Source organism: Melospiza georgiana, chromosome 6, assembly GCF_028018845.1.
Source record: "Melospiza georgiana isolate bMelGeo1 chromosome 6, bMelGeo1.pri, whole genome shotgun sequence".
In the NCBI taxonomy this organism is placed as follows: domain Eukaryota; kingdom Metazoa; phylum Chordata; class Aves; order Passeriformes; family Passerellidae; genus Melospiza; species Melospiza georgiana.
The window spans coordinates 21,871,498-21,892,185 of record NC_080435.1 but is presented as its reverse complement, the minus strand read 5'-3'; the positions used below and the strand labels follow the sequence as shown (position 1 = coordinate 21,892,185).

Here is a 20,688-nt window from a genome sequence, read left to right as displayed (position 1 = left end):
TTTTCTCTCCTCATATCCTCCCTCCTCTCTCTCCCTGTTTGTGGGAACAGTGGCGGATCATTGTGGGGGCTACCAAGTGCATTCCTAAATCCGAGCTTCCCGAGGAGCCAGAGGAGAACTCGGTGACGAGCAACCGGCTCTGGACACATCCCAGTGACCTGACCATCGCCCTGAGTGCCAGCACCCCCCTGTACCCCCCTGGCCGCATCATCCACGTGGTGCACAACCACCCTGCCGAGCAGTGCTGGTGAGTCCTGCTGTTCCTGCTGGAATTCTTGCTGGAAGACTCTCCCTGGCACAAGGAGAAGGGGGTTTTCTTCCCCGCTGTCTCATGGGGACAGTGGTTGTGGCTGTGCTGGTGGAGTTATGGAATGGTTTGGGTTGGAAGGGACTGTGGAGATCATGGGTAGAGATGCCTTCCACCAGACCAGATTGCTCCAAGACAAGTCCAGCCTGGATTTGAACACTTCCAGGGATGGGGCAGCCACAGCTTCCGTTGGAAATCCATCCCATTTTTCCAGTCTCACCACCCTCACAGGGAAGAGTTTCTTCCAATACCTAATCTAAACCAGCACATGGAATGCTGTAATGGTTCGGGTTGGAAGGGACTTGAGGATCATCCAGTTCCAGCCCCTGCCACCATCCCAGGTTACTTCAGCCCATCCAACCTGGCCTGGAACACTTCCAGGGATAGGGCAGTCACAGCTTCTCTGGACAACCTGTGCCAGGGCCTCTGCACCCTCACAGGGAAGAATTTTTTCTCAATATCCCATCTAAACCCACCCTCTTTCAGCTTAAAGCTACTCCCCCTTTTCCCATTATTCCAGGCCCTTTTCCGAAGTCCTTTTCCTTTTAGACGATGATTAGCCCATGGATAATCATGTCCCCATAAAGCAGGATTTTGGAGCCATATGTATTCTAACAGCTCTTCCCTCTGTTTTTCCTCTTTTTCTCCCTCTACATCCTGCTGTTTTCACATGCCAAAACACTGCCCTGCTTTTCCATCCTTTTCCCTCTTGTCTGCACCCCTTTTCCAGCTGCTGTGAGCAGGAGGATCCCACCTACTTTGCCATCTGGGGGGACAACAAGGCCTTCAACGAGGTGATCATCTCCCCGGCCATGCTGCACGAACACCTCCCCTACGTGGTCATGGAAGGGCTCAACAAGGTAAGGCAGGGAATTGTCATCCCAAAAGCCACTGGGACAGACAGACTTGGCCTGGGAATGCTGCTGGTTAAATACACCAGGCATTTATTTTGGAAAAGAGGAGCAAAGGGGATGCTCCTGGTCAGTCTTGCACAGGGTATTGGGAGTGGAGTGTGACAGGGTCTGGGAATGGAATTCCCACAGTCCCAAGAAGCTCCTGTTTCCAAATTTAACATCAGAATAACGTGAGGTTGAGTGGTGATGGTTCATTCCAGGAGCTGCCATTAAATTGGAGCCCAGGTGACATCCAGGGATGTGTCAGGATTTATCCTTCTAATCCTTTATCTCCCTGTGCTTCCAGAAGTCTCTGGGAAGAAAGAGGCCAATCCAGCTGTTTGAAAGCCTCCAGTCAATCCCTGCTGTTCCTCTGCTTTCTTTGAACAGGTCTTGGAGAACTACAACAAGGGGAAAACAGCTCTGCTTTCTGCAGCCAAAGTGATGGTGAGTCCTACAGAAGTGGATCTCACCCCGGAGCTGATATTCCAGAGCCAGCCCTTGCCCAGCTGCCCCACCGTGCAGATTGGAACTGGACCCATCCCAGTGGACAGGAGGAACAGCAGTACCAAGTAAGGAGAGATTTTATATGGAATATTAGAAATATTAATAAATACCCACAGGTGTGGGCCCTCTTCCTCTTGGAGCATTGTGATCCATGTGTGTGGGAAAGATAGATCCATGGGCCTTCGTGGGAATTAAAGCTTCAGGATATCTTGAGGAATGTCAGGGAAAAAAATCTCTTGTGTTGCTTAGGAATTTGACTGCAGCAAGGTCAGGAAAAGGTATGAAAGAGACTTCCATTTTTTTTTCCCTTATCCAGACAGGTGAGGTTTTCCTAAGGTAAAACTTGGAGCTAATTTCAGTTTGGTTTGGAAGGGATTTCAGGATCATCCAGTTCCAACCCCTGACATGGGTAGGGACACCTTCTACCAGCCCAGGTTGCTCCAAGCCTCGTCCTGGAGCACCTGGAATACCAACAGGGATAGTCCACAGCCTCTCTGGACAGGAGAGAAGGAAAAAAGGGAGAAGGGCAAGAGCTGGAGTTTGCAGAGGGAGAATTCATTTGTGGTATTTCCAGCTGGGAGGATGGAGCAAGAAGAGATTCCCTGGAGATGTGGATGCCTCTGGTTGGAGGAGCTGTGTGAGGAACCCTTGGATCCTCTAGCTGTTCTGGAATTCTGCAGCCTCGTGTTCTCTGTTTCCTGTTGCAGGAGCAAATCCCATTCGGAAATCAGCCTGGAGGGGTTCTATGAGACGAAGCCACTTTCTCCCGTGCAGAAGGACCCTGTGGAGCTGCTTCTCCTGGACACCAAGGAACGTCTCTCCGTGGAGCTCCAGGACCGCCGCGCCCCTCTGGCCACCATGGAGAGCCTCTCGGACAACGAATCCATCTACAGCTTCGATTCCCGGCGCTCCTCCGGCTTCCGGAGCATCCGGGGCTCCCCCAGCCTCCATGCTGTCATGGAGAAGGACGAGACCCACTGCTTTTATATAGACCCCGCTATCCCTGAGGAGAACCCTTCCCTCAGCTCCCGGACAGAGCTGCTGGCTGCTGACAGCCTCTCCAAGCATTCCCAGGAGACGCAGCCCCCGGAAAACGTCCTCAACAGCGGCGGCACCACCCCCCAGCGCCGCTGCAGCGCCGAGGGCACCGGGAGCGACGGGGAGCGCGCGTCCTCGTCCCCGCGGGAAGAGCCCCCGCTCCACAACGGCCGCCTGGCCGACGTTCCCAGTCCCCAGGTGCTGGAATTCGCCGAGTTCATCGACAGCCTCTTCAACCTGGACAGCAAAAGCAGCTCCTTCCAGGACATTTACTGCATGATGGTGTCGGACAGCTCCAGCGACTTTGCGGAGATTCCCAAATCCGTCAGCGACCAGGAGATCCTGCTGAGGGCACAGTACGAGCCCAACTTAGTCCCAAAGCCCCCGAGGTTGTTTGCGGGCTCGACGGATCCCTCGTCGGGAATCTCCGTGTCGCCCTCCTTCCCCCTTAGCTCATCCGGAGAACTCATGGATATCACTCCCACGGGTGTGAGCAGCCAGGAATGCCTGGCCACGGACAAAATCCGGACTTCCACCCCTTCTGGACACGTAACCAGCCCTGCCAAGCAGGACGACCTCATGATTTCGGCCCTTTAGTGCAGGGGAAAGGGGTGGAATGATCCCAGTGGGATAATCCATGGAGGAGGCTGTCATCGGGCAGTTGGGATCAGAGGAGAGAGCTGGAAAAATCCTTTCTGGGGTGACCCAGTGGTGGTGTCTGGAGGATGGATTGTGCTGGAATCCTGTGCTTGGAGCTGGGAGAAGCTTTGCCCCGCGGGGCCTGAGAGGGTCTGAGGCACTAAAGTTCCCTACCTCAGCCTGTCTCATTCCAGAGGCAGATTCCTTGCCCTGGGGCACCTGCTGAGTTTGGGAGTGAGATACCTGGATAGATGGAAGCAGGAGGGAGCCGGGCCAGATCCCTCTCCTCGGGACCGAGCCAGTGGTTATGGGAAATGAGCGGATTGAGACTTTGGGCCCTGTTGCACTACCACGGATCCGGCCCAAGATCCAATTCGGCACACTTCCATGGGGATTGCTTTTGTAGGACACTCCTATTTTAAAGCCATTGGGGCTGTATTCCCCCCAAATCCAGTCTCCCCTTCCTGGCCAGGCGCAGCAGGAATGGGGCTGGCACCGTGGTTTCTCTCCCCTGAGCACTCCTGAGAGGGAAGGACGCTGTTCCCAAGAGCCCAATCCCTCTGCCTTTGGCAGAAAGTTCTCCTGGATATCACCCCCATCACTCCTCGTTTCCCTGGACCCCTCTAAGCTGGCAACATTCCCGTGGGACTGCCAGGATTCTCATCTCAGAGCTGCATGGATGTGGATGGATCAACTGCAAGATGCACCTGGCATTATTTTCCAGTCCCCTGTGGAGTCTGGGAGTCTCTCCTGGATCCCTGGGGGTCCTCACACCACCCATATGCAGCATCCACAGTGGATCGGTGCCAGCCTCTCTCATTTGGAATTCAGGGAAAAGATGGACTTTTTCCCAGTGTTGCAATCTCTTGTATGTTTACAGAGCTGCTGAGCTGGTTGGAAGGTATTTATTAAGGAAATAGGGAGGCTTTCCTGAAGGAAAATTCATGGTCATCCTCTCCTTCCCATGCTGTTCCCTCTGGGGACTGAGGGAAGAGAGGATGGCAGGCAGAATTCCAAGCCCCCTGCTTCCCAAGTGGCTTGGATCTGGGGGTAACTGCCTGCCCCCTCTCCCCACCTGCACAATTCCATGTAGGAAAGCTTGAGCAAGTTAGGAAAAACTACCTGAGCCTCTGGGCCCAGAGGAGCCTGCTCCGCCTCTCCAGGCAGGTTTTCCAGTGATGGGAGCAGGAGGAAAACTACCTATTGTAGGAAATGAAACATTCTTGGGACCTGGAAAAGGCCTTGAATTGCCACAACTCCCCCTCAAAGCTCAGCAGTTACTGATGGCTCTCCCTGGAGCTCCCTGGAAAAAAAATTCCTGGTTTAACTTCCTTAGAATCCTGTGGTTGCTCCCCTTTCCCCTCCTTAGCAGTGCTATTTCCATTGTAGGTGGATGCTGTGCTTTCCAGGAGCTCAGCCCCTGGCAAATCCCAGGCTTCCTGTTCTCCTTGTGGGCAGTGGAAGCGCTGGGATGGGTCAGGGCTGTGCTCCCTGGGAGCCAGTGGGATCCAATGCCATTGAGGAGCACTTTATAACCACTGTGCATTCATGTAAATAATCCTGGGTGCACGGAATTCCACTGGATTCTGGGTCCAAGTGCTGATATCCCACTCCATCCAGCGTGGGATGCTCCAGCCCCTGCTCCTTACCCGTTTCAGAGCCTTCAGAAGTGCTTGAAGCGGCCAGGAAAACATTATTCCTGTGGTTTAAGGTTCCAAAGGTGACCTTTCCCTCCCTGAGTGGAATCAGAGGGATTTGGAGAAGGAAAAATCCTTTTATTCTGAGCAACCAGAAGTTCTTTTTGGTTTGTAGGTCCTTAAAAAAGGAGCAGGGAGCAGGTGGTTTGGGAGCACAGCACAGGGTAAGGAGGAATTCCTGCACTCAGGAAACACTACCAAGGTGATTTTTTGGGAATACGCACAAAAATCTGGGAAGGTTTGAGGGGAAAAGGGGAGCTGAGGGGCAGGGAGGCTGGGGCTAGCGGGCTAGCTCCCCTTCTGGCCCAGGAGTTGGGATAAGGAGCTCATTCCTGCCCTTATTCCCAGCAGGAATTCACCCTTAGCACTAAGGCAGAGCTTGGGATCTGCAAAGCACTTTAAAGCACTAAGGAAAATTATCATCTCTGTCCCTGGGAGCGACATGGATACCTGGGATTAGATGGAACTACTGGTGGGAGGTGCCTCCAGGTGAGGAAAAGTGGGATATCTCCCTCCTGAAATGATTCCAGTGGGAACCTGCTGATGTTCCATGGCTCAAATGTTGCACTAGAAAGTCCCTTCCCTGACGTTCCTCTGCTGTGTCCTGGAAGACTCAGTCCTTGGGTGACTGTTTCCTTCTTTGTGCCATTGGAACTGTATCCCATAGGAATGGCCTTCCCTTGCCCTGACAGGAAGCAGTCTGGAATGCTGCAGTTTTTTTGCTCTGTGATTACTGGACTTAGGAAAACCTGGAAACATGTAGTTCCTGGGAGCTGGGCTTGCCACAGGTCAAGGAGTAAAGGCACAAAAGAACCCCTCAAAGGTTCTCATTGTATCCTATCATGGGTAATTCCTGGTTTTTGTTGACAAACAGATCTGATCCCAGTCCTTTCAAATGAAATTCACATTCTTGGAATTATTTCTGCATTAAATGTCTCCGTGTCTTGATCCCCATTACTGTGTCTTGATCCCCAGCATTCCATGTCTCCATTCCCATCACTCCTTTGCTGTCTGGGCATTTGGAAAGGCTGATCTCCCATATCCTCCTGGAAAAGCACACCTGGAATGCTGAAATAAATGTTAAAGCTGCAGCTACCTCCTTCATCTGTACTGTACACACTTCCTGCTTTCTCTTCCTGCTCTGTCTTTGGGAACATGAAGCATCTCCATTTTTCCAAATCTTTTGGCTTCTGCTTCTTCCTCTTGAGCTTTGTGCCTTCTGATCTTCAGATATTCCCATGATATTCCAACAGGATGTTCCACCCTGTGCAGAGGCAGTGCTGGAAGTGCCTGACACCCCAGACTGACCAACAGGTCACCCATTCCATGCCTCATCCTTAAAATCCGTTCTGATCCTTCTTCCTTGGACTGAGTGACCTTTAAAGGTCCTTTCCAACACTGCTGAGTGTTGGTATTCCAAGAGTTTCTTGGCAGAGGAATGGAGCTGAGGCTCTTCTGCACCAGTAAATTGATTTTATTGTTGCTTTCATTGCAGCAGTGCCAAAAATTTGGGAAGGATCCTGCAGTGCTGAGGATATACCAGCTCTTTTCCAATATTTATCATTGCTTCTTCTCCATGGGGGCTGCCTTCTCCATTTGGAATATTCATTTCCTACTAAAACCTTCCCTCTTTTCTTTGCTCCCTGTGCTTCTCACCTATTTCAGGAGCCACCTCATCCCTCCCTTCTCTCAGGGTGCTGATGGCTCATTCCACATCCTTGATAGCACATGGGAAACATGGGAAAACTATCCCAAAGCAGTTAAATTAGATTCTTGGAACTTTTTAGGAACTTTTTTTCCAAAGCAAACAGGATTTGTGGGAGGTACTTTGGTCTCTGCAGAGGGCTGGCATGGCAGAGGGTGGGGAGTGTGGTTACAGAATTCCAGTGATTCCCAGTTCTTTTCTTTTAGGATGCTAGATTCCAGGAGCAGTTGATGGTCCCATGCAAGATTAAAGTGGGAAATCTGTTTCCAAGGGCACGTAAGAAGGAGGAAAAACTCCAAGTGTGGGGATGCAGGATGAATATCTAACACATTCTCCATGCACTTTGATGTTTTCTCAGCTTTTGCTGCTCTTTTCCTGCAGGCAGATAATATTTCCATGGACTCGCCCACACAGCTTTCATTTACAAATTGGGACATAGGAATAATCAGGATTACTCCTGGCAATGGGAATTAGGTAGGATTAATTATTGCTGGAATGGGTGTGTTTGGATTTGTATTTTGAGGCTGTATCCAAGAGCCTCCATTGGGCAGCAGAGCCCTTCTGTGTTTGCCTTGGGAATTGCTGGGGTGGAGCTCCCCTCCATGCTGGGTTTGTCCCTATCCATTCTGGGATATTCTTCCCTTGGCAGTAGGACATTCTGGCTTTGCAGGATGGGAGCAGGAATATTTAATTCCAATGGGTTTAGGAATAGTGGTTGTAACTGCAGCCTTTGAGTAACATTGCCAGGGGGGGTGTAGATTCCTCATTTCTGGAAATATTCCAGGCCAGGTTGGATAAGGCTTGGAACAACCTGGGCTAGGGAAAGATGTCCCTGTCCATGGCAGCAGGTGGGAGCTTCCAAATGATTCTGGAATTCTGTGATCCCTGTTTGCAGTGTTACAGTGCTGCAGGAAAGGGAAGGTTGGAATTCCAGCAGCACCTCTGCTGAGAAATCCCTCTGCAGGAAGCAGTTGGAAAGCACTGCCTGGAACTGGGCTCATTGCTTTGTTCCCAGATCCTGTGCAGTGCTGATTTTTGGGAAGAGCTGCTGGATTTCAGGAAGAGCCTCATTTCTTGTGCCAAAGCTCCCTCTCATGGCTCCTGTGTGGAGGAAGCAATGCTGCATGGATCCTGCTGGAGGCAAACACAGCCTATCCTTGGCAGCTGTGGGAAGAAGGAGAGGAGGGAACACTGCAGCTGGAAGCTGGCATTCAGTCTGGAGCCTTTTGCTCTCCAGTCAGAGCCCCAGGTTGTAGATGCAGAGAGGGATGGGAAGGGGGCTGGATCAGCAGTGTCTGATGTCCTTCCCCTTCTTCCAGCTCCAAGGAGCTGCTAAAGGGCTGGAAATTCCAAATAGCCAAGGATTAGGGCAATTCCTTGCTTTGTTATCGGGAATAATCATCAGCCTCCAAGTGCTTTGCTGTCTCCATTCCCATTGTTTTTTCCATGTTTTTTTGAGTTCATACCTCTTGTGCCTTTGTTCTCCCTGGCTTCAGGTCCCAGTTTCTGGGATCAGACATCTCCCACCTTACTTTCCCACTTCTCTGGGAGTATGGAAGTGTGGCCAAGGCCTGGCAGGAGCTGCCCTTGCTCCTGAGCTCTCCCATTCTGCCTCAGCCAGGACTTCCCACACCTTTCCACTTTTCCTTGCTGCCTGAGGTCGTATCCAAGTGCCAAAAGCAAATCTTGACCTGAGGCAGGCGATTTCCTCCAACCCACACCAAGTTTCTCCCTGGCTCTGGAGCAGCTCCCTAGGAATTTTTCCAGCTTTCCTTGTTGTGTCCAATCCCTCTGATGTCACTGTGTCACACCATGCTGCATGTCCTGACTTTCCCACCTTCCCAACACAACTGCAGGATGAGGAATGACTCCCTGTCTTCACCTCTTGATTCTTGAAAATCCTTGCAGCACAGGAACAAGCCTTGACACTGGTTTTTCTTTGGATTCCACTTCCCTGCTTCCCATCCTGGGCTTTGTGCAGTTCCAATGGCTCAGAGTCAGAAGTCCCAGCTGGGGTGGCAAAGGCCTGTCCTGCTGGGATATCCACTTTTGGGAAGTTTGTGTGCAGAGGGATCCTGGCAGGGGTTTTTCCTAGGACACTGTCACACCCTTTGGGTCCTCACTCCTTTCCTGGGATATCCCCAGCGCTTGGTGGTGGCAAAGTGGCCTCACCTGCAGCTCCACCTTCCCACCTTTCCCTCCACAAGTCCAGGGAATACTCTCGAGCTCCTGTCCTGGCACTATGTGGAATTCCTATTGGCACAGGGATATCTGGGGATGGGCTGTGCCTCCCTGTCTGGAATGTTGAGCCCTGTGAGCCCTTTTCCTTTGGCTCTGCCTCTCTGGAAAAGCCCTTCCTGCCTGTCACCTGTGTCCCATCTCGTGCTGGGGCAGCTCGGAGCAGGATACCTCTGGATTCATTTCCTGCTGGATCCTAATTGCCTCCTTGGAGCTGAAGCCTTTGGCATTTTTGGGAGAAGCAGCCCCTTCCAGGGAGCTCTGAGGCACTCCCACTGCTTCTGGCAGGGCTTGGAGCACTTGGATATGCAACTGGGGGGGGGGAAACAGCCCAGCATCCTGTGTCCACATGCTCATCCTGGGAATGCTGCCCTCTGAATCCCTGCTCCGAGCTGCCCCAGCATGAAGATTCCAAGGAAACTCAAGCACTCCTCATGTGCCCTTCATTCTCCACGTGACTTTTTTTGTACCTCTGTACGAAAGATCTGAACTAATCCCGCTGTAAAGAAAGATCGGATGAATTATAACCTAATTCCAGAAACATGGATGTATATAAATTTTCTGTATATTCTATGGCACTCTGTATAAAATGGATGTTGGAAGCATGGCTGGAGTATGTGACTGTTCCCAAGGATGTCCTGGACACGGATGGTTGGGAATTGCCTGAAGTTTCTGCCTTGAAGGGTGGTGAGTGAGGTGGGAAGAACACCAGGAATTGGGTGTGTGGCACTTGGGAAGGATCCTGGGAATCACTGGGGGTTGGTTGTTTCTTCTCCAGCTCTCTCTGCTCTGGATCTCAGCCTCTGGAGTGGGAAAACACTTAGGGGAACATCCGGAGCTTGTGGATTTGCCATCCCATGGCCAGGTTGGAGCAGGCTGGAAGTTGTCCTGGAAGCAGTGGAAGGTGTCCCTGCCCATGGCAGGGATGTAACTGGATCTTTAAGGTCCCTTCCCACCCAAACCATTCCAGGACTCCATGATCCCTGTCCTTTGAGATGAGTTCTAGGAATTTCTCCTTCTGTGGAGAAGGAAATTAAGGAAGGAACTGGATGCTTTGAGTTATTCCAAGTTAAATTCAACCTGTCCTGTAAAAAGAAGGATTTTAGTGCAAACAGGGAATTTTTTTGGGAGTGGATGGGAATGACAGGGATAGAAGGGGAGCATGTGTGCTCTCAATCGAGGATATATCCCAAATATTCAATCTATTGGATTTTCCAGCCTGAACAGTGTGGAGATCTCCCCTTTGGATCAACATGGAGGTGCTGGGATCCTTCTGTGGGCCGGGTGAGTCCAAACTGGGATTTTCCCAGTGTCCCACAGGACATGGCTCTGGAATTGTAAGGCAGGATCTCACTGCCTGAGGGCTGGTCCCAGCTGAATAATTCCACATAATTCATATTCTGGAAAAGGGAAAAGTTGCATTTATGGCTTACAGCATTGGGGAATAAGGGCAGGAGAAGTCCTGGAGCTCACTGACCAGCCAGGAGAAATCCAGGGAGAAAAGGAATGCCTGGAAGTGTGTAATCCTATTAATGGCTGCATGGAATTGTTTTTTATGGCTGCTCCTGAAGGGACTATCAGGGAATTAAGAGCTCAAAGGTGGCTGAACTACTGAGTTCCTATAAAAATGCCTATAAAAAGTGCTGGAATGTTGAAGTGCCTGATGTTTTGGGATGGTTTTGTGGGATTTTTTTCCCTACCCAGAGCTATATCAGCCTCATAAAAGCATATTGGCTCTTCTGGAAACCCTTCCTCTCCTGGGGAAGGAAAACATCCAACTCTGGCTGCTATCCTTGGATAAACAAGGAATAATCCATGTTTAGGAGAGGCTGCTTTAATTCAGTTTTTAAGGATGAAAATATATGGATGTGGACACAGCAGGAGTGGGGTATGCTGCTATAAAACCTATTAACAGCCTTCCTTGGGGATGTAGTCGTGTTTTCCACGGAGATTCTCTGGCTGCTGGGTGTGTTGGTGGCCTTAGGAAAAAATCCCAGTTTATTGAGAAAAGTTGTTTCCAATCCATTGAGAAAATATCCAGATCTACAGAAAAAAAAAACCCAAATTTTCCAACAATTTTTGAAGTGTTCCCCAGCAAGCAAAGAAAATGGGGGGAAATAATGGGAATATTTAATTAACTAAAGCTGGGATCTAATTGTTAATTAATTCAGTGAAAACTAGCATGGCACAAATAGTTCCTCAGGGTTTTCCAAGGATTCCAGGTTGTATTTCCATTGGAAAAGAGGGAAAGGAAAGGTGGTCTGAGGGTGATGGTCTGAATGTAATTCCTGGCCTGTTCCAGCAGCATTTGTATTTTCCTGCCTCCTCAGCAATGTCTCCTTGGATTTTCCAGCAATCTGTGTTCCTCCTTCCTGCCACAGAACTTCCTTGGAAAGCACATGCAGCCCTTGTGGCCTTGTTTGTCCTGGTAGAGTGGACAGGGGCTTTCCATAGAGCCTGGATGTCCTTCTTGGGAGTGGGTGGGTGACAGTTCCCTGCTCCAGGCCTGGGTTGAATGCTTGGACTTCCAGCTCCGGAGGTTTCCCGGAGTGTTGAGGACATGTGTGTTCCTTCCTGAGGATGATCCTTTATTCCCTGATGATTTAATGGAGGTGTTCTCTCTGTCTTGGGAGCAAACCCTTGGAGTTAATGGGTAACCAGGCAGGGATTGATCCACACAGGTCTCCTGCCAGGAGGAGATAACCGAGGGAGCTCTGCTCTGCTTCCGCCTCCAGCGGGGTGGGAGCTTCCCTGGGGCTTGGAAAGGATTTCCCAGAGAAGCTCGGGCTGCTTCGTCCCTGGAAGCGACAAGTCCAGGTTGAACAAAGTTTGAAGCAACCTGGGCTAGTGGAAGGTGTCCCTGCCACCTGGGCAGTGGATGGAATGGGATGAGCTTTGAGGTCCCTTCCCACCCAAACCATCTGGGATTTGGGGAGTTTGTGCCTGGATTGGGGTGGTTTGTGAGTAGGAGATTCCAAGTATTCCAGCATCTCCAACAGTGACACAACAGCTTCTCTGGGACTTGGTCCCACCAGGACCAATCTTATATCCATTGGATATCTCTGGATCCATGATCCCAGCTCAGCTGAGCCTCATGTGAGCCAGATCAATGACTCCGGCGCCCTTCCAGAGACTGAGGTGTCCATGCTCAGAGCAGGTGGAAAAACTTTAAAAATGGACTTCAAATCCTTCCAGTCATGCCTGGGAGTCTCAGCTGGAGGTTGTGGGCAGGGATGGGGTAAGGGAGGGGGAAATTCCTGAATTATTGTTTTGTTAGAAACTGGACTTTGAAATTCGGCGCCGGAGGGAGCCCCGGCCGCACCTTCCATGAACAATATCCCGAGTAACATCTCTGCACCCCTTCCTGGCTCGTGCTGCTGCGAGCCACGTGGGACAGGGAGAGCAGGGTTTGCAGGGAGCATGACCCAGAGGGGACTGGGAAGGGAGAGAAATGTGGGAAATGTGGAGGGCAGGAGAAAGGAAAACCAGTGATGGAGTGCGTTTGGACCCACTGGAGCTGCCTCCCTATGGATCAAAGCAATACCTTGGATTTTTTGGGATTCAGAGCTCTCCAAGATCCTTTAGGGATCACACAAGGCCATCCCTGAAGTGCTGCATTCCCAGCTCACTGGACCATCCCAGCTCCCTTCTTCCCACCTCATATGGAGGAGGTTGGCTCCATCCCTTGGTGTGTTTTTCCAATGGGTCTTTTCCCTTTAGTCAGATCTAGGAAGGGAGAGAGCAGTATTCCTTGGGAGTGGGAGCTGAGCAGGAGACTGGGAGGCAGGAGGAAAACTCAGGTGAGAAGGATGTGGATCATCCATACCTCGATTTAGGCACCAGGAGAGGAGGAAAGATGGGAAGGAGCAAAGATTCCTTAGGGATATGTCCAGAGAGATTCCTTAGGGATATGTCCAGAGCATATCTGGAAATGGCAGCCCCTTTGTGAGGACAGAACCCTCAAGTTTGAGGATTTGAATCCTTAATGAGCCATTCCCAAAGGGATTTTCCTTTCTCTTAAGGGGTGTGTGGCACTCTGGAGCTGTCTCACAAGAGGTTGGGATGTGGGAATGTTGACATTGTCCCTAAGGAAGGGAGGGAAGTGTGCTATTTTTATTGTAAATTAGTTGCTCAGCAGGATTTTACACTTTGGGATGGGGAATCCCAGGCCAAGCCCAACATGGTCAATCCAGAGGGATCCAAATCTGGGCTCAGGATCCTTTCCCAAATCTTTTGATCATCCTTGGACCCATATATATGGTCAATGCCATCACAGGTAGGAACTTGTGGAAGTGTTGGTGGAACTGGATGGGCTTTAAGGTCCCTTCCCACCCAAACCATTCCAGGATTCCATGATACCTATCCCTCAAGATCAGTTCTAGGAATCTGTCCTTCAGTGGAGAAGGAAATTAAGGAAGGAACTTGTTGCTTTGAGTTATCCCCAGTTAAAGTCATCCTGCCATATAAAAAGAAGGATTTTAGTGCAAATAAAGTTGAGTACAAGGGAATTTTTGGGAGTGGATGGGAATGACAAGGATAGAAGAGGAAGATGAATACTCTCAGTCAAGAATATATCCCAAATATTCAATTCTGTTGGATATATGAGTCAAAATGGTGTGGAAATCTGCCCTTTGGATGCTGGGATCTTTCTGCAAGGAAGGTGAGTCCCAAATGGGATTTTCCCAATGTCCTACAGGGTGAAGGACACAGGGACATGGCTCTGGAAAGCAGGTTCTCATGGCCTGGGGCTATTCCCGGCTGAAGAATTCCATGGGTGAGCTTTAAGTTCACTCCCAAGGCAAACCATTCCAGGATTCTGGGATTCTAAATCACAGAGCGATGGAATGTGATTCTACAAATCAAATGATGATTTTATGAATCCATAAGATTATGGGATATGTTTCCATGGATTCCAGGATTCTAAATGACAGAATCATGCATTCTAGGATTCAATATCCTGAGTTGGAAAAGGCCTCTAAGGATCATCCAATCCAATTCTGACTTTAGTGCTGGGTTTAATCTTTATTTAAGTAAAATATTACAGACCAACATCTAACAGGGTTTAGGCTGGGCTGGCGCTCAGCTTCCCAGGAAAAATCCATTTTCCCTTAATTTCCTTTCCTTCCCACACAGCTTGTGCCCGAAACGGGGGGCTGAGAGCAGGAACAAGGGGAGCAAGGAATAACAATTGTCTTAATGTGGAGAGAGAGAGGAGAAAAAAGGGCTCGTTCTCTCCATCCCGAAATAATAGACCCATTACTGTCCCCAATCCTCAATCCCCCTCCTCTCCCGGGAGAAGAATTGGTCACTGCACAGCTGTGGGAGCGGGATAAATATATTTATATATCCCGGAGAATCTGCCCTTCTCAATTGGGATGTGGGGCTGGACAATCCCTCATTGTGCCCTGGCTGGCCCGCAGCAGAAAGGCCCCACAGTTTGGGGCTGGCAGGGCCCCGGCGCTCCGAGAACTCGGAACTTCATGGACATTATTCCCAGCGGGCCCTTATTTATTTGATTGGAGTCATTATGGGGTGGGAGGGGTGAGTGTGTGTGTGTGTGGGGGGGGGTTATTGGGGATTGTGGGAACATCTGGGGAGAACAAACCACAGCTGGGCCTTGCCCTGAGGGGGCAGGGGTTGGGCTCTGGGGTGGGATTTGGGGCTGGATTTGGTGATTTGGGGCTGGTTTTGGGTGATTTGGGGCTGGATTTGGGTGACTTGGGGCTGGATTTGGATGATTTAGGGATGGATTTTCTGGTTAGGGCTGATTTAGGGTGATTTGAGGTTGGATTTCGGTGGTGTGCAGCTGGATTTTGGTGATGTAGGGCTGGTTTTGGATGATTTAGGGCTGGATTTGGTTCTTGGGACTGGTTTAGGGAGATTTGGGGATGGTTTTGGATGATTTCCGGCTGGATTTGGATGATTTGGGGCTGGATTTGGTTGATTTAAGGCTGGATTTGCTGGTTGGGGCTGATTTAGGGTGATTTGAGGTTGGATTTTCGTGGCGTGCAGCTGGATTTTGAGGTTGAGGTTTTGAGGTTAGGGCTGGATTTGGTGCTTGGGGCTGTTTTAGGCAGATTTGGGTGAATTGGGGCTGGATTTGGTGATTTGAGGTTGGATTTTGGTGGTGTGCAGCTGGATTTTGATGATGTAGGGCTGAATTTGTGCTTGAGGCTGGTTTAGGGTGACTTGGGGCTGGATTTGGGTGATGTGGGGCTGGATTTGGTGTTTAGGGCTGGTTTAGGGTAATTTGGGACTGGTTTAGGGTGTTTTGGAGCTGGATTTGTGTGACTTGAGGGCTAATTTTTGGTGGATTTAGGGCTGGATTCTAGTGATTTTGGGTTGGATTTCTGACTGGATTTTGGTGGTTTGCACCTGGATTTTGATGATTTAGGGCTGGATTTGGTGTTTAGGGTGATTTGGGGCTGGATTTTGGTGATTTGAGGTTGGATTTCAATGATTTGGGGCTGTTTTAGGGTGATCTGCAGCTAGATATTGGTGATTTACAGTTGGTTTTGAGGTCTGTGGCTGGAATGTGAGGCTGGATTTTGGGGATTTCCTGGTTTTGTAATTTGTGCCTGGATTTCAGTGATTTGTGTCTTTTTTAAAAACAGGGTTCCAGTGATTTGTGGCTGGTTTTGGAATTTCTGGGAGGATTTTGGCAGTTTGTGGTTGGATTTTGTGCCTCAGGGCTGGTTTTATGAGCAGGTTTGTTGGTTTGTGGCTGCATTTTTGTAATTTGTGGCAGGTTCAGTATTTTGTGGCTGGGTTTTCATCGTTTCTGGATAGATTTTGGCCATTTGTGGCTGGATTTTTGATGGTTTGTGGCTCTTTTTTGGCACCTTATGACTTTGGGGACAGATTTGGGTACTTTGGGGACAGATTTTGGTGCTTTGAGGGTGTTTTTCAGTGATTTCTGGCCAGATTTTGGTGGCTTGTGGCTGTCTTTTTTTTTTTTTTGGTGCCTTGTGACTTTGCTTTGTGAGAGATTTTGGTGCTTTGTGCACAAATTTTGGTGCTTTGTGAGTGTTTTTTGTGCTCAGATTTTGGTACATTGTGGCTGGATTTTTTGGTAGTTTCTGGATGGATTTTGGTAGCTTATGATGTTTGGTGGCTTGTGGCCATGTTTTAGTGCTCTATAGCTTTTATTTTGTAGTTTATGGGCAAGTTTTGGTAGTTTGTGGCTGCAGTTTTGGTAGCTTGGGGCTCTTTTCTTAGTGCTTTGTGGCTGGATTTTGGTGCTTTGTCAATGCTTTTTTCTGGTGATTTGTGGCTGGATTTTGGCAGGTTTTGACTGATTTTTTGGTGCCTTGTGGCTTTGCATTGTGGAAGATTTTGGTGTTTTGAGAGGGATTTTGGTGCCTTGTGGACAAATTTTACTGCTTTGTGAGAGCTTTTGGTGCCTTGTGGGCAAATTTTAGTGCTTTGTGGCTTTTTTTTTTTTTTTTTTTTTTTTTTTTTTTTTTTTTTTTTCTCTTTGCTGGACAGATTTTCGTAGTTTGTGCCTGCTTTTTTGTTTTGTTTTCTGGTGATTTTTGACTCCTTTTCTTGGTGCTTTAGTAGCCAGTTATGGGGGGCTTTAGTGGCTGTTTTTGGGGGCTTTAGGGGCTGTTTTTGGGGGACTTTGGTGGCTAGTTTTTTGGGCTTTAGTAGCTGGGTTTTGGGGCCTTACTGGCTGGTTTTGGGGGACCTTAATGGCTAGTTCTGGGGGGCTTTAGCGACTGGTTTTTGTGGGCTTTAGTGGCCGGCTTTTGGGGCTTTAGTAGCCGTTTTTTGCGGCTGTAGTAGCCAGGTTTGGGGACTTCTGTAGCCGGTTTGGAGCGGCTTTAGTGGCTGGTTTTTGATGGCTTTAGTAGCTAGGTTTGGGGGACTTTAGTGGCTGGTTTTTGGGGCTTTAGTAGGTGGTTTCGGAGGCTTTAGTTGCTGGTTTTTGTGGCTGCTTTTGGGGCTTTAGTGGCTTGTGACTTGCGGCTGTTTCTTGGCGGCTCGTGGCCGCTTTTTAGCGCATTCGGAGCATATTTTTCAGTCCGCAGGTCCCTCCCGGTGCCTGGCGAGCGTTTTTAGGTGACTTTCGCCAACCTCGCGACTCGGCGGCGTCGCCGGAGCCTCTCGGCGGGGGTGCCCCGATCGCGGCGCGGGGCGGAGGAGGAGCAGCGGGCGGGGAAGGGCCGGCACAGGGGGAGAGAGGGAGGGAGGGAAGCGGGCAAGGAGGGAGGAGCGGCCGCGGCAGCCCGAGGAGTCGGGGCAGCGCTCGGCGGACGCCGATGGGCATCGGGCGGCCGCGCTGGGCAGCGGGAGCCCGGCGCTGAGAGCGGGGCCCGGACGGGGCTCGGGGGTCGCGGCGGGGCCGCCCGGGCCGGGGCGATGCCCCCCTGCAGCCGCAGGGACTGAGCCGGGGCCGGCCCGTGCATGGCCCAGCCATGGAGGTGGTGGACGAGACGGAGGCTCTGCAGCGCTTCTTTGAAGGTAACGGGGGCAGCGCCGTCCCACAGCGCCGGCCCGGGATCAGCCTTGGAATGGGCTGGGAGGGAAGGGAGCCTCAGGCTCATCCAGTGCCACCCCCTGCCCTGGGCACGGACACCTCCCCTAGCCCAGGGTGCTCCCAGCCTCGGCCAGCCTGGCCTTGGGCACTACCAGGGATGGGGCAGCCACGGCTTCCCTGGGAAACCCATCCCGGGGCCTCGGCACCCTCACAGGGAGGAATTCCTTCCCAACATCCCGTCTAACCCTGTTCTCTGGCAGTGGGAAGCCATTCCCCCTTGTCCTGTCACTTCAGGTCCTCTGTCAAAGTCCCTCTGCAGCTCTCCTGAAGTCCCTTTAGGCACTGGAAGGTGTTCCAAGGTCTCCCTGGAGCTTTCCCTTCCCCAGGCTAAACAATCCCAGCTCTCCCAGCCTGGCTCCACACCATCCTAGCCAGCTCTGGAATGGCACAGATCCCTATCCAGGGGCAGCTGTGCATCCTCCAGTGCACACTGTGGGTGCCAAGCTGGATTTCCTGGGAATTGTGTTGTGCCATGCCTTAGATTCCCACTGCCAGCCCAGCAAGGACCTTGGAATTTCCCTCACCATCCTAGGAGCAGGCTCATGGCAGTGGCTCTGGCCTATGGATCCCAGACCTTTTCCGGATCCTTGTGGCCACCGCATGGCTGTGGATCACTCTCGTTCCCACCAGGGTGGAAAAGTGGCTGGGAAGAGAACTTGACCTCTGTTGGATGAAATGTAGTTGCTCATGGCTGAACTGGGATGAGTTGGGACCCTGATCCCATTGTTGTTCCTGCCTCGGCTCCGTGTTCCCTTCCCTGCTCTGGCCTTGTTGGCACGGTCCGCTCTTCCTTGTGGACTGGCTGGTTCCTTCTCTTTCCCCCTCGTAGCTTTGTTTCCCTCCCTTGTTTTCCAGTGGGTCACTTGCCAGGCCCAGGTTTGGCTGCCACAGGCTGTGTCCTTTGGGATGAGCCCCTGGCACATGAAGGGAATAATGTGCCCATCCTGGCGAGGCTCCATTGCCCCAGCAGGTCCTGGGGTGTATCCCGATCCATGGGTCAGCTCTGGAGCTGGGATCCCCTTTGGAGCAGTGGTGTTGTGCAGTGAGCCCCCAGAGGCAGCTGGGGCAGGACAGTGGTGTCCCTGTGGATTCTTAGGTTGGCAGAAGGATTTATCCTGGGAAGTGGGAGCAGAAGATGCTCTTGGGAGCGAGTGGAAGCTCAAGATGCTTCCTCCTCACTTCCCCCTCTCCTGGCATCCATGTGACCTCTCAGTAAGGCATCTCTTCTGCAAAGGAAGAAGCACCCCTTGTTAGTTCCAGCCATGATCCCAGATTCCCAGGAGCCCCAGGATTAGCAAGGATGGGAAGCCTCACCAAGAGGGCTCTTATCGGCCACTCCCAGCCCACGTTCCCTGCAGCCTTCTGGGGCTTCCTTTGGTTTTAGGATTTCACTTGGGCCAAACTCCTAAATCCTCCTCTCCCGCTTCCCATCCTGGGGCTGCTGAGCAGCTCCCGGGAATCCTGCAGAGCTCTGGCTCAGCATCCCAATGTTATTTATGGACCAGCTCTCTGTCTCTTCAGCTGGAGACATGGAATTTCCCCCTTTCCCCAGAGCATCTTTATTACAACACAGAGATTTCTTTCTTTTACTGTTTTCTTGTTCTTTCTGGATGCTGGGGGCGATCCTGCTCGAGCAAGATGACTCCAAGAGATCCCTGATAACCTCAGCCATCCTAGGATTCTTCCTCTCTATTTTCCTCCTTTCTTTTTTCTTCCTTTTCTCCCCCTTTTTCCTCCTACGTTCTCCCATTTTCCTCCTCCTTCCCTTTTTTAATCTCCTTCTCCTTCTTTCTTTTTCTCTTGAATCAAAACCATCCTGTCCCTGTAAGAATCCAGGATCAAGGGAACTGTGCCTGAAGGATATTTCTTACCCTCAGCTATAAAATCCTTCTTAAAACCTTTCTGAGCCAAATATTACATGGAGCACAACTTTGTTTGGGCAGCTCGATCCCTTTCCCACTGTTATTCCAGAGCATCTGTTCCGACACGGAGCTGGAGGGGGAGAAGGGAAGAGAAGAAGGTTTTGCCACCAGGAATTGCTGCTCAGTTTTTGCCTCTTGTGCCAGGTTTAATTATTGTGCTCTGAGGAATTCTGAGGCCAGAGTGATCCTCTGGTTTTTTGGGAGTGAAGGTCAGGGCCTTAAATCATGGCATGGAGTTGGATTTACTCTGGAATCTGGCCCTCCTCAGGAATTAATGGTTTTTGGATGTGGTAAACAATAGATCTGTTAGAATTTAATAATTTACAGGAATAAATTAATTATCTCATCACTCCTTTAAAATTTATCACTGAATTCCCATCGTCAGGAAATCATTTTCCAACCCATTTTTTGCTTGAAGTGAAATATTTTCTTCTTCTTATGGGTCATCTCAGCCCTGAGGAGATTTCTTCCTGCAGGCTGAGAAACCTGGAATAACTTGGGAATTCTCATTCCTTTGCTTGACTCTGATTTTCCCAGGATCTGAGCCTGCTGTAAGCAATCCCAGAAAATTCAGGCAGAATCCCTGAGCCCTTGGTATTTCCCAGTGTCAGACAAGGATTAACCAGGCTCCTCATGGAGATGTTTGGGAGTGGGGGCTGTGCTGGTAGAGCTGGGGAAGAACTGGTGCCTGTGGTCATTCCAAATCCTGGAATTTAGCTGGTCCCATCTGCAGAGCCAGGCTTGTTTTGGAAAGCAAATATTCCCAAAATCTCAGGTTTGGATGATGCCTCTGGTTTTCTCGGCTGTGAGAGATGGACCTGGATTTTCCTAAGTTTTCCTTGGTGTTTGCTTGGGCAGGATTCCCTTATTTCCTGGGTGTCCTTTGTTTTCTTGGGTATCCTTTGTTTTCCTGGATATCCTTGTTTTCCTGGATATCCTTATTTCCTTGTGTACTTTTGTTTCCTAGGCATCCTTGTTTTCCTGGATATATTTATTTCCATGGATGTCTTTGTTTTCCTGGGTATCCTTGTGTCCCTAGATATCCTTGTTTTCCTGGATATATTTACTTCCATGGATATCCGTGTTTCCCTAGGTATCCTTGTTTTCCCAGATATCCTTATTTCCCTGAAATGTGGCTGTCTGCTGTTTGAGGGTGAGATCTGAGGCGTGTGAGGATGGAGAAGCAGAAAAGTGATTGAA

General features: G+C 50.4%; 2 protein-coding genes across 6 annotated transcripts in view; both read left to right on the top strand.

Moving 5' to 3' along the window:
* The window catches only part of DAGLA (diacylglycerol lipase alpha), a 62,159-nt gene extending 52,530 nt beyond the window's left edge, over window positions 1-9,629 (top strand). For all 5 annotated transcript variants that reach the window (XM_058026243.1, XM_058026247.1, XM_058026246.1 and 2 more), the window contains 4 exons: window positions 51-247; window positions 1,038-1,167; window positions 1,591-1,772; window positions 2,415-9,629. In XM_058026243.1, the coding sequence (XP_057882226.1) occupies window positions 51-247; window positions 1,038-1,167; window positions 1,591-1,772; window positions 2,415-3,342 (1,437 nt within the window). In that variant the 3' untranslated portion in view covers window positions 3,343-9,629. The remainder of the gene's footprint in view (window positions 1-50; window positions 248-1,037; window positions 1,168-1,590; window positions 1,773-2,414) is intronic.
* Window positions 9,630-17,431: 7,802 nt separating this feature from the next.
* Window positions 17,432-20,688, top strand: part of MYRF (myelin regulatory factor) — a 44,122-nt gene continuing 40,865 nt past the window's right edge. The window contains exon 1 of the mRNA XM_058026096.1: window positions 17,432-17,490. Coding sequence (XP_057882079.1) covers window positions 17,445-17,490 — 46 coding nt within the window. The 5' untranslated portion in view covers window positions 17,432-17,444. The remainder of the gene's footprint in view (window positions 17,491-20,688) is intronic.